At 35.9% G+C, this 13,725-nt stretch overlaps 2 protein-coding genes across 11 annotated transcripts in view; one reads left to right on the top strand and one right to left on the bottom strand.

The window, feature by feature from the left end:
• GPR160 (G protein-coupled receptor 160) overlaps positions 1 to 3,387 on the top strand; it is a 50,584-nt gene extending 47,197 nt beyond the window's left edge. For 2 of the 3 annotated variants that reach the window (XM_020882126.2, XM_070466440.1), the window contains one exon: positions 1,982 to 3,387. In XM_020882126.2, the coding sequence (XP_020737785.2) occupies positions 2,047 to 3,063 (1,017 nt within the window). In that variant the 5' untranslated portion in view covers positions 1,982 to 2,046 and the 3' untranslated portion in view covers positions 3,064 to 3,387. Of the gene's footprint in view, positions 1 to 645; positions 1,630 to 1,981 lie in introns of those variants that run through there. The other variant, XM_020882127.2, reaches the window with a different exon arrangement.
• Positions 3,388 to 4,172: 785 nt separating this feature from the next.
• The window catches only part of PHC3 (polyhomeotic homolog 3), a 78,756-nt gene continuing 69,203 nt past the window's right edge, over positions 4,173 to 13,725 (bottom strand). For 7 of the 8 annotated variants that reach the window (XM_020882118.2, XM_020882122.2, XM_070466435.1 and 4 more), the window contains one exon: positions 4,173 to 12,906. In XM_020882118.2, the coding sequence (XP_020737777.2) occupies positions 12,752 to 12,906 (155 nt within the window). In that variant the 3' untranslated portion in view covers positions 4,173 to 12,751. The remainder of the gene's footprint in view (positions 12,907 to 13,725) is intronic. The other variant, XR_011487296.1, reaches the window with a different exon arrangement.

Genomic DNA, 13,725 nt, shown 5'->3' with positions numbered 1-13,725 from the left:
TTTATATCCATGAGAGTATGTTAAAGACAAAATTATTCATGATCTTTGTTAAAGAACAGTGAGTTAGACCTTAAGACCATTGCAATAGGCACGGGTACCACAATACTGGGATTTTGCAGTCGGGTGCGGAGGGTAGTGTGGAGACCGGATTCAAGCTCAAATGCAATCGAAGTGGGAATTTACAGCCGAGGAAGGTAGGGGTCTGTGAATGGACTATTACCAAGGAAAACATCAGTGGTGAGAGGGGATTCTGGTTAAACTGACTTATCAGAATTCTTGCGAAGGCAGGTCAAGGTGGTTAGACATCACCTGAAGGATGGTGAGGATGAGGAACCTGATCAGACATAGACGGGGAGAGATTCTGGCTAAACCAACTTAGCAGTATTCTTGCTAAAACTGGGTAACATAATGACAAATATAAAAGCTTAGAAGTCAGCTTAGTTGAGAAGAGTTGAATTCTATTCTCAACTAGGAGAGACTCCGTCAAATTATAGTTGATGTTGTCAACAGAACTGGTGACCAACCCTCTCCCATACCGATTTCTTTTCTTTACCCTCAGACAGGATCCTCATAGCTTTCTTGAAATTAATTGTGTTACCTGTTTCTAGGCAATTTCAGGTTTCTTTTACTTCTTAGACTTGATATTCCCTTTTTTTTTTTCCTTAAAGTTTGAGAAATTCAGAAAAATCTGTTAAGTGGAATACCATATTAGTAACTTGACGTGTACCTTTTTCTGTACATGTGTAATATCTTTAAAAAAAACACCAAGAATTGTTAGGTAAGTGCAAAGGAACAGGAATGGAGCTTGAACAGCTTTACAAGCAGGAAAAAGCAATGATGGAGGAGGAAGTTCAAAGAGGAGGAAATTCAAGAAACATCCTCAAGACAAAACACACAGTTGATCCAAAGTTGTTTCTGCAAGACTGTTCCACCACTTTGTGTAACAGCAAGGAAAAAAAAACCCAGCCCCAATAGTAACAAAAAACTTCCTCATGAATGTCAACAATTAGGGACAGGCTAAAAGTGATACCTCCTTATGATGGACTGTTATGCAGCCATTAAAAATGTTTCTTCAGATAGGAAGATAGTTTTCACTCTATATTTTCTACACATTAAATGTTGTTATGCCTTGTGAATGTCGTATGTTAAAAAAAAATGCCATGATAAATTTCAGCAGGACGTTTACTTAAGTGAAATGCAGGATAAAAGATTATGCAGCTGCATTCCTGTTGCTTTGCACTTACCTAGCAATTCTTGATGTTTTCAGGTAATCCTGTTCAGTCCCTGCTCCTTCCTTCCCTATCTTCTTTCATCTCTCTAGGTGCCACACTTGACAGGTCACATCCAGAAGATAAATCTTTCCTCTACCAGTATTCTCGTGATTTTCACCTGAACCATCTGTTTTATATCTTTGAGCTTTGGAAATTTATTTAAATGATGACCCTCCAGCTAAAAAGCTTTGAAAGCAGCTATACTAAAGTGGCCTCATGAGTATTGTCTAAATTTCATGGGCAGAAAAACAAAACCGGATAATGTCTAGAGTCAGAGTGGGACTGAGTCAACAGCTATCAATGAAAAGTTCTGAGTATTCTGATCCGGCTGCTGTTTGAAGCCTATATTTTGGTTCTGGTAAATACCTTTTAAAAAATATCTTGAATTTAAACAATTTAAATTGAAATCAGGAAGAGAAGGGCATTCAAGAAATTTATCCTAAAAAAGTAAGCTAACTAATTTAAATAAAGCAGTTTGGTTATAGATGTGAGTTCTGACCATCTGCATCTCAAAGAATGACCAGAGTATATGCATGAATTCTTCTTGATCATATTCTGTATAAGTGTTCTGTAAGTGTGAGAAATATAAGGTTAATTATTTGGGGAAGTGACTGGATTAAAATAGATTTTTGAGGTGCTTAACTTTGTTAAGTTTTACAGTAGTGAGAACATCAAGATGGCATCAAGGTTTTCTTCTCTTTTCTTTGCAGGGATGAAAAATCAAGTGAAGCACTGTTTTATTGTAGCAGCAGTCCTTTGAAATTTAACTCAAAAAATGGGTGCTCTTAATTCACAGAACTGCTCTTTTCAGTACCAGCTGCATCAAACACATCAGCTTCTAGATGGTAACTGTCTGTTATTCTTGATTATATTTGGGAAAATACTGTTAAATATCTTTACATTAGGAATGAAAAGGAAAAACACTCATCAAAATTTTTTGGAATATTTTTGCATTTCACTAGCATTTACTGATCTTCTACTTTTCGTGAATATTTCTATTATATCTTATTTCAGGGATTTTGTGCTTTTAGGCATTAGGTTTACTAAATACCACATCTGCCTATTTATTCAAATTATTTCTTTTACTTACAGTTTTTTGCATTATCCAGTTTTCCTGATAGCTTGTATAGATTATTACCTGAATTTCTCTAAAGCCGCCAAGCTTCCATTTAAGTGTCAAAAAGTATGTTATTTCTTTACAATTGTTTTAATTTGGATTTCTGTCCTTACTTATGTTTTGGGAGATCCAGCTATCTACCAAAGCCTGAAGGCACAGAATGTTTATTCTCATCAGTGTCCTTTCTATATTGGTGCTCAGGGTTACTGGCTGTCATTTTCCATGGTGACAATTTTATTTATGGGTTTTATAACCTCTTGGTCAGAAGTCATTACCTTGGTACAGGCTGTTAGGATAACTTCCTACATGAACGAGACTATCCTATATTTTCCCTTTTATTCCCACTCTTCTTATACCATTAACTCTAAAAAAACACTCTTGCCCAAGTTGATTATCTGTTTTCTTGGTACCTGGTTACCATTTGTAGTGCTTCAAGTAATTATCCTTTTACTTAAAATACAGATTCCAGCTTACATTGAGATGAACATTCCATGGTTGTACTTTGTCAATAGTTTTCTCATTGCTACAATTTTTTGGTTTAATTGTCACAAACTTAATTTGAGAGACATGGCATTACCTGTGGATCCATTTGTCAACTGGAAATGCTGCTTCATTCCAATTATACTACCTAATTTTGAGCAAATTGAAAAGCCTATATCAGTAATCATTTGTTGATATGTTACCATGTTAAAACTAAAACTTAACAGCTACAAGATGGGTAATTTTACAAACCGGAAGGAATGAGGCCTTGGGACATATACTTAACTGAAGCTCTCCCCTGACCCCAAACTTTCATACCTTTTCAGAATGTGTCTTTTGGGGGCTCTATGTATTAGTTTTCAACAAAATACTTCCAAAAACATATTTATACCTGTTGGCCATACTCATGTTTGTGTTACCCAGAAAACTACTGGATACAAACGGTTATGTAAATCTGAGATTCTTCTGCCAACTTTTCAGATTTAAATAAACATTTTTATTAAACTCAGAGCAAGAAAATTGTTTTCTTTAAATAGTTTAAATGTTCTTTAGCATAAGGAAAAGGATTAGCTCAATTTAAATTTAGCTAATTTTTAAAAATACATCGTTCTTAATGCAAATATTCCTAAGAGCAGAGTTTTTGTTGCTCACCATAAAGAACTGGGAGTGGTGACTGGGTCTCTTCCATGACACACGAGATTTGTTTTCAATTGTAACTTATCTGTCATAGAATCTGCATGGCAACCCACAATCACATTGGTAATATACCGTAGTGTGAAAGTAGAATTTCTTATCCTCAGCACTGTTGAGGTTGTGGGTTGGATAATCCTTTGTTGCAGGAGCGGCTCCATGTACTTTGCAGGATGTCTCTGAAGCACCTCTGCCTCCCATCCACCAGATGCCAGTAGAATCTCCTTTCCCCAGTCATCACAATCAGTGTCTCCAGAAATTGCCATACCTGGCTCGGGCAAGTTCTTGCGTGAGAACTACTGAAGTGAAGCAATCTGAATGGCAGAGTAATCTGAAATCACTCTGAGTTAAACTACAAAGACACCATCTAATTTGTCAATGTCTAAATATGCTCTGTGTTCCTTTCCTTCTTAATGTATGACTTTCTAACTGACCATACATGGGACTGAGATATTTAAAACTATTTTACTAATTAATTAGTAAAGACTTAAAACTCTGCAAATTTTAAATCTGGAAAATGTATAGTTGCTAGCCCCTTGTTAAGCTGCTGGTTTATAAGATGCCCCATTCTTCACAAGCTTAAAAAAAAGAAAGAAATTTTTCAATAGACCAGCCAAATGGAAGAAGCTTTTATTTGTAAAGAAATGAACTTACAACTGGTCTACAATATATTATTGTAATATAAACAATATAAATAAATGATCCTGTAGGCCCACTAACCTTCCATCCAGACCCACATGAAGCAATGTTACAACAATATTCTATGTGAAAATGTGCAGGTTAACAAAGGTGCAATTACAAGCAAGTTTAAGCAGCAGAGTATAAGGTGCTTTAATTTAACAGTTAATGTTGCCATCAACAAATATCTGAATGTTCAATTTTACTTCACTGAATACAGACACAACAAATATGAAAATCTAAAATTCATACACATGCTACTGTTAATATGAAAGTGCTTTCTCTTTTAAAAAAATACACCAAATGGACAATCTTTTTACATAGATCATGGTGTGCTCTTATAATGCAAAATTAACTTCATTTTCAGGTTATACATTTTAAAACTGGTAGCTACAGACACCAATCTAGGAACGCTAATGCTAAGAGTTCTAGAACTATTTCATTTCTTGTAAGGAGGACTCCAGTACAATATCCAACATAAAGAATACATCTATATATAATCTTAACATTTGTTTTTTGTAAAGATAAATGATTTCTTTCCCCTTGGTGATGCTTTTTGTTCATCCTGTGTGGTTCAGTGTTTTGAGGTTTTAAAACATGAAAATCCTATTTTAGGGCAATGGGAGGAACCAAAAGGAGGAATTTAAAAAATCAGTTAACATGTGCTTGAAGCATCAAAAATAAAGTTTTTTTAAAAAAATTTATCACAATCTGCCTTTGTTAAATCAACAGCAAAAAGCATGCTTTCAACAAGCAAGAAGACAAAAAGGACTAGTTCAACAGAGGCTTGAAATGCCCGACACCCGTGTCAGCCTCCATTTTGCACACTGCTGTCTGCAACTCCAACCTTCAGCACAAGCTCACCCCTTACTTTGAGGATAATTTTTAGAGCTTACTTTGACTTTTTTTTCCTATGGAAAAAAACATGCTTTTGAATGAGGTGATTGAGAATCTAGTTAAATGTCTTGGAAATTAGATGTCTAAAATTATTACTATCTTTGCACACTCAAACTGGTTTTTTAAAATTTAGAATACACATACAAAAAATATTTATGTAATATTTTAACAGCAAAAATATTTGAAAAACTAGGTAAACTAAAATACTTCAAAAGTTTTAACCAGTACCATGGAAAAAATTTTTTAAACCCAGACTATCTGGTTACTTGGATGTTAGTGTTCCTATTTACAAACACTTTACTACAGATTCTATTCTTAACACTTATTTGGACATTTACCTGCTTTAAAAAGCTGTTAACTATGATACAGAAAAGTTTTTTTCATTTTGCATCTTTATGGAGAAATATATAAAGTTGTGTCAAATGGGAAATTACACCTTAACTCAGAATCCTCTGGTGGCAAGGAAACCTCTACCCAATTAAATCGATCCTCCCATTCTGTTTGCTCCCCAAATATTTGTAAATTCAAGCTCCAAGCACAGAACTTGTTTTATTGTTTACAGGTTCCGCATGTTAAAGGAAACCCTTTTACTATGTAAAAGATGTGTGCTTTCTAAAAAGTAGATATTTGTGATAATTGTAGGATTTTATGTAGTATTTCTTGCTTTAAAAAGAACACAAAAACTAAATCTGTTTAGCAAGCTCCTTAGAGATTTTTCAGTTTTCAGAAGTTACTGCACTGTCAATACTGGGTGTAAAGCTTTCGTAGTACAAAATGTATCTAGTAAGCCAGCACCAGCTTCCTTGTAATTGTCGTCACACACCCTGCATATCAACACCTCTGGAATAGACTCAAGTGTCAAAGTAATTGAGAAATATGGGCTGTTAAAACAGTTTCAAAATGTAAATCCTAATATTAAGTACCTTTAATTTTATAACCTAATCAGGTATGTGGATTAGTATGCAAAATGTTATAGGAATTGTGATATGATTCAGCCAGACCCCTTGGATATCACCTAGCTTAATCCTTTACCCAATGCATAAATCGGCTCCAACTTTATATTCACTGCATTAAGTAATAATAGTTACATGTTTGTTTATGCCACAATCAAAACTGAGGACAAGAGAGGATTTTGTTATTACCAGTTCCTTAAGTCAGGTATACCAACCACACACTGCACACGACATAGTGAATGTTCAAATGGTTTGCTAAATGAATGGATAAATGAATTGACAGTGTTTAGTGATTTTAGCAAGCATTTAGAAAAATCTCAATTAGCTCATCTGTGTGAATATTCTACCTTAATCCTAAGGAGAACAAAGACTGTGGGTGTCCCAGGAAATGAATCATAATAAATAATTATCTTTTAGCCAAAGCTCTTAAGGGTGAAACAAACCATTAAAAAAAGAAATAAGTAGGAGCAACTTTAAGAAATACCCCACTATGTGGTCTGGAATCATAGTTTATACAGCTTAACGATGATTTAAACAAAATCAACATTTTGAGTAGTACAGGCTCCATACTGAATATTCAGAAGAGGGAACAGGTTATAAGCTTAGTAATGGCCTAAGATGTCACACAGCTAATTTATGAACTAGAAGTAAAACTCCAGTCTCCCAGCCAGTATTTTATCTTCACTTACCATGTTCATTCAGTGATTATGTCCATTATTATTTGCTACTGAAGTAATTATTTAGTACTACCTAAAATAGAATTCTGGTTTTAACATAAGTATTATAAAAGATTTTAGCAATGAATACATCTGGTTTGCTTGAGGCAAGACTAAAGTTCCTTTTCTAAAATAGGTTGATGTTCATTTCACTACCATTCCTCACCACTCTCTTATAATCAACTTTTTCACCTCCATCCATTAAAGCTCCACAAAATCAAGGATTTAACACTGATAACAGTCCCTAAAGTATAACTTTTAAGTCAGTAAGTGACAACTACTATCAATCCTTAAGATTACTGGCGTCAATTTAAATAGGCGGTCTAAAAGGACTTATTTTTATTACTTACATTTAAAACTGTACCATGTTAGCATAAGTGTTTAAAGTTTATATTGATTTCTTCTGTCCAAATTAAATTTCATTCATTACTTTTTAAAATATTTTAAAACCCTGGCACAGGTTTTCTTTCTATGGATTCATACTGATACCACCAGTATCACTGACAGCAACTGTACTTTTCAAAGGCAGTAGAGAAAAATGTTTCAATGTACTTCTTCCCTAATGTCTGAGGCTGAAATAGTCACCTTTAATAACTAAAGTTAAATATTCACAAGCTGTTCAAAGGGGGGAAAAAAATAAAACTGTGGAAAGCATTTCCCAAAGCTTCCATGAACATGGCACCTTAAGAGGTGTGTGTCAGAGTAGAACGGGAGAGCTTTCATTAGAGAAGCTGGGCTTCAGGGGGAGGGCAGGTCTCCCTTCTCATGCAAGTATAAGTATACTAAAATGCAAGTTCAGAAAAAGCCAGATGTTCTGCTCTGGAATATGATGATGATTATTATTTGTACTAATGCTTTACAACTTTTAAAAACAACTATCATAGTATTATTTTAAAATAGATTAAATAAGCTCTGAAAAATAATATGTAAAAACTTTAAAAAATTCTTAGAAATTTAGGAGTTTTCCAAAGAAGATAATATAATTTTCAACATTTTTTACTGAAGAAATGGCTTGTATTAGTGCTATGAGTCAAACTATATGATACATTTTTTGAACTTCTAACAAAAAAGGAGTATCTTCCCAAAGAATCTTTTTAAAGTGTACAGCTTATAGGCTGAAATTAAATTTTAATAAGATTGCATATTTACTTTCCCTAATACTGCATTTGTGCTTATTTAATTGAATCACAACTGTTAAGATAAAAATCAAATGCTCTAAACAGATTCAGAAATATCAATTTTTATGAAAGTAGATTAAACAGTTTTTTCAAGAACCACACTACTGTGCATCAAAGAAAGAGGTAGGCTTGTAGTTAATGAAATCCACAGTAAGAAAACAGAACCCTACAACTCCAGTCATCCGATTCTTAGACCAAGACACAACCTAACAAAATACTATCCTAAGAATGCCTCTCTTTGTACTAAATCCACTAGGTTGGTTGATCTGGAGTACCTGAAAACAGATACTCTCTCCTCTATATAATTCTGATAACTCATAAAACCTTTGTGTTCTTGACAAATACTCTTCCCAACTATACCAGCTGTTAACCTTTCTCAGAAGTCAAAAATCACCGATGTATGTATCACTAGAACTATTAATGTGCTCCTAAGGGCAGGATCATTTGATCAGGAGAGTAAAAGAATGACTCTGATTGCAGGTAAATCTTGACATTAAGGGGGGAAAAAAAAAACCCTATATCCTGTTTATTGCAGTAAATGGAACCCAACCATTACAATTCATTTGAACTACGAACGGCCATATCTATACAACACAACCTCACTCAGTTAACTGAATTATCCTCTTGGGTCTGGAATGCTTTTCTTGCTGTCTCTTCCTCCACTTCCCTGTCATTTCCCCTAGAAGCCCGTCCCCAAGGCCCACTGGCAGTGTGCAGAAAACAACTGAGGATACATCGCGCAGAGTGGCCGGTGTATTGCCCTGTACAGCCTCTCTACTGCCCAGAGGCTGCTCAAAGACATGAGCTGAGTGTCAGGTGTTAGAAATTCCTGCTGAAATTAACCCTCCTACAGAGTCTTCTGTAGGGCTTCTCAAGCAAAGAAGAAAGTTAGCAGTCTCCTTCGGGCTTGAGGAGGTAAGGGGGAATGAGGCCCTTTCATCCTATTAGGCAATAGTGCTCCTCAATGCCCCTTGCTCAGAGGCAGCATGAGTTCTTGCCATTCAATGAGGGGGAGGATCTTCAAACCACAAAATATAACCAAGCTGTTCTAGTTGAAAATACATTTTTTAAATGTTCTAACAGTATGTCCAGCCAGGGATTTCTTCCACTTGATATGGCTATGAAGACAGCATCTTTCCCATGCATCTGTACTAGTTTCTTCTTTCCAAAATTCTTTACACACATGTAAACACAGCCTAAAATTACACACAATCTATGCATTGCCTCACTACCATACTTTATGCCATGATGGTACCAAAACCTTGCAAATGCAAACAATGGGTTTTCATAACATTTAGCTGAACAAGTCAAGTGACATGAGGCACTAGAACAGATTTCAATCCAAGACTGGTATTTGAATACACTGACTATAATATCACACTAGATATGGGAAAATTAGCTATGTTGAAAATTTAAGTGGGCTACCTAAAAAATTCTTTTTCTATTTAAATCTGTTTAAAACTAGGTAAAATGAGTATTAACTTCAAAAGTATAGAGATGTGTTCAGTGTTAAGGTGGGATAACTAAAAGTGGCAGGTCTCTTGTCTGCTTCTCTCCAATCCTCAAGCTCCATCACTAACATTGCTTTCCTTCTATTCCACATTCTCTGTTCAGAGGGGACAGCCCTTAAACTAGGACTTTAAGAAAGGGTCTGTTTAGAGAATGCCCCAGCAAATTAAAAGTACCATCATGGGAAAATAACCAGCCCCTTAGAAAGCGACAGGCTGTGGGACAGCACTCTCACAGTGATCTTATCAAAGCTGCACCGCTGTGTAAGACACATGCCCACGTAAGGCTTGAGGAAAACGTGCATCACGTAAGAAACAATTTTTACAAACCAGCTGTTTACTTTTTTAAGCACACGTGGCTTAACGCAAGTAAAATTTCAGACTTGTAGGGATTTCCTTCCTCAATGGGAGAAGAGTGCCTTAGTATGAAGAAGTCAGAAAATGCAAACTTAGGTAGCAAAAAGAAGAACTTCCCATGTCCCCTTTCTGCTTATCATTCCCTCTTAATCAAAATCCTGAAACAGGTAGTAATATGAAGGAAAATAAGAATAACAGCACTCTCCCCACCTATTTCATATTAAAACTGTGCTTAGAGCTTAGGAGGGAGGTGGGCATCCAGTGTTATCATCTATATCCATTAAATATATAACCGAAATTTTAGAACTCACATGATTAAATCATCCAGAAAACAGCTGTGTCAATGGTAAAGCTACTACTTTAAAAGTCAATGAGCCATTTCTAAAATAAACTGGGAAAAAAAAGCAAGTGTGTTTTTAAGTATGTTTTGAGTGGGGACAACAGAAGATCCGGACTGTTTTTACCAGTATTACAAGATTTAGGATTATAAGGAGCTCTCCAGTGGAACCCCCCTCGTAAGTGTCCGTGGACGCCAGCACGGTGTGAGGCACAGGGGCTCTGGGCAGGCAGACGACGACCGGCATCAGAAGAGCGAGCGAGCAGGAGGAGGACCTGGGACGCAGCTCCAAGTCCACACCCTAAAGGCTAAATATCGACAATATAGTTATGGGAGGTGATCATTACTGCCAGAGGAGTCTATCCCCAGAGAATCAATTTTGTGTGAACTGTGCCTATGGATCGTCTATGACAGTTTTAGTTCCAGGAGAGAGTTTCCTTTGTGCCCTTCAGCCCCCATACAGTGGACCAGCTCCTACTAACGCTTAGCCTTTACTTGTGTCCCGGAGTTGCAAGCTGAGGGGAAAAGTCAAAGCATATGACAGCTCTTGTCATCAAGATTAACTGCTAATAAATGAAAACTGACTGTAGAGTACCTACCTTTCCTTGAAACTTTAATCCAGTAATTAAAAATGTGATATAAAAGAAATATGTGACATATACTACAAGCTATTGTAGGTCTGGAACATGAGCCTTATACTATATTACATATTCTAATCCTACACATAACTATCAGTAAACATCCTTTTTTTTAAAAAAAAACATTACTACACAAAAGAATCCCACAAAGCATACATTCAAACAAGAGGCATCTAAAGGTTAAAAAAATTACCCGCTGTATTTTTGTATAAAAATAATCAACATTCTCTAATGTACACAAAGCCAAAAGATAAATATCTGTGATGTCTTTAATGACATCTTTAGTCTTCTAATAGCGTAACACAATCTTTTCTGAAAAGATCAGTGACAATGACTGAAACCCATGGACTCTTCCTCACTTACTGAACTTCTGCCAAATATCTGTGTATGTTCCTTCAATTACTAAAACATTTCCATTGTGTGGTAGAGAGAAGATGCTAAGAGAGTCAAATGTTTTTGATGTCCAGGACTACATATAGCTTACAGGGCTCCCACAACAACTTTTAGTGCTGTAATTCTAACGCAACACTAACTGTTCAATGAAAAGTTTCACTTGAAAGATTTTTTCCCTAAAACATGTACATACAAAATTAGACTCAATTTATCCAAGAGTGCTTTGCAGGAAGCATACAAGGATTTAGTCAAGGAAAAAGGAATGTGCATTCTAGCTAGATCCACCTTGTTCAACACTAGAAAAATCCAAAGACCAACCACATAGCCACTACAAACTAGCACCCTGCCAGCAAAGGCTGAGCCCTGGTTCTTAAGGCATAATCATATTATGCCTTCATCAGTGCAGAGAGATATGAAAGATTATTATTATGAATCAATACTGAGAGTCAAATTATTGGTATGTTTGTCCTCATTTTATATACCAACTTAATGGATTTCCCCCTTTTCTAGAATGCATAAAGCTGGGAATAATATTCCAGCAGAACATTAATGCTATCTGAAATATTTCCATTATATGATGTATTCCTTATTACTTCCCATCTATTTTTTTCCCCCAAAATATCCCTCTGGGTGAAAAAGACCAGCATTAATCACTCCTACATTATGGTTTCTCAACCTTGGCACTACTGACATTCTGGACCAAGCAACTCTGCTGTGCATTCGTAGGACATTTAGTGACATCCCTGTCCTCCACACGCCAGATACCAACAGCAGCCCTCCCCACCCCGCCCCGAGGCTATAACAGCCAAAGTGTCCCTTGACACTGTCAGATGTCCCCTGGGGAACAAAACTGACCTCCATTTAGAACCACTGCTCTAAATGAACAAAAACTAAGAGGAAAACGAACTTCCTCCGTCACACCAAATTCTTGGTCAAGTTTGGAACAGAAACCAAATCTTCTAACTTCCAGATCAGTACTATTCATGCTAGAATGCAATTCTTTTTATAGATAAAGCAACTGTTTAACATACATTTTTTTAAAAAACATACACTGATATCTCATTGCATACAATTCCAGTCACTGGACTCCAAAATTATTCCTAAATTACTCCTAAATTATATCTCTCATGACAACCTATAGAAAACTTATAGGGTAGAAAAATGTATAAGAAAACCAAATCAAAAGAGGAGAAATGTAAATTATTAAATTACTTTCAAAAGGATTTTTATATTAATGATAAACATCACCTTTAAAAAATTATCTAGTAAAACACTTTGAAAAATATCATGACCCTCTGTAACAAGTCTTTCAACGTTGTGTGTAACCTGTAAAATTAATTCACCCATGTTAGCTAATTATGAAAATGTATAATGAATTATTGTATCTGTACAAGAAATGTCAGCCTTTGATGCAGAGATCTCAATGTGCTTGGCTATCCGCCACAGTAAGTGATAGTATTTTAGGCCAACTTGAGCCTTTACCCTTACAAGTTTGTTTAAGAATACAATTGCTGTTATCTCAAGGCCTCATGATCCTGTTAAGATTCCTTCAGAGAGTTGATGCGCGCACAGATCTTCAGGGCCGGGCCCAGCTTGATATTCATCGCGCTCATGAGATGGTCTTCTTTGAGCAGGAGAAGAGCCTGTCCGTCAATCTCCTGTGCTCTGAACTCATCTGCGATATCCTGGCAGCCTAGAATTTCATCAAGAGGAAGGGTGTTAGAATACATACACAGCAACCAGACATCACTCCTAACAGTCACAGTTAAGTCACTTAACACAGGCTGAGAAACAAATGAAATTTACTGATGGCAGTCGTGGGCTCATTCTGGAAGAAGGCAGTATTTCTTGACATTCTAAAAAAAAAATTAAGAATTCAAAATCTAGGTAAAGCAATTTACTTGGAATTCTTGTCTTAAAAATAGTACTGCAGAAATAATTAGTAAGAGTCAGGTTAAATGTACAGCTCGTTCAGTCCAGACATAACACACCTTCATAAAAGGACAATGCTGTCACCTGAAAGCACGCCACACACACGAGCCTGCCTTGACTACATACAATACCTCAAGAACTCTTCTTTGTATCAGATATCCTTCACATACAGGTACAAAAGAATAAAGCATACTGTTCTGCCACTTAATTTAGAAATATTTTCTCAAGTACCACTTTCATTTTCATTGGTAGTTTTATTCTGATTTACAACCTTCGACTGCCAGGCACACCTGAAACATTTTTATTTCACTCAGCATAGAACCAATCCATCAAAATTATAGTATCAATCTACTGTTGAAATGTATTACAATACTCAACTTGTAATTTCAACTTCAAATCTTAACATCATTGGACTCATCTCCACTTCTGATAAAACAAATTAATGAAATTTTGAGCTTGCTGGGCTAATCTCTTGACAAATAACCAATATTTTACCTTTCAGTGTAAACTGGGTGCTTTAACAAGTAACAGTGTGAACACTCTACTTGACCCTCGAACGTGTTTATTATCCACCACATTT

Source organism: Odocoileus virginianus, chromosome 4 (genome assembly GCF_023699985.2).
Source record: "Odocoileus virginianus isolate 20LAN1187 ecotype Illinois chromosome 4, Ovbor_1.2, whole genome shotgun sequence".
NCBI classification, from domain to species: domain Eukaryota; kingdom Metazoa; phylum Chordata; class Mammalia; order Artiodactyla; family Cervidae; genus Odocoileus; species Odocoileus virginianus.
The sequence above is the reverse complement of the archived record's forward strand: the minus strand, read 5'-3'. Positions and strand labels throughout refer to the sequence as shown.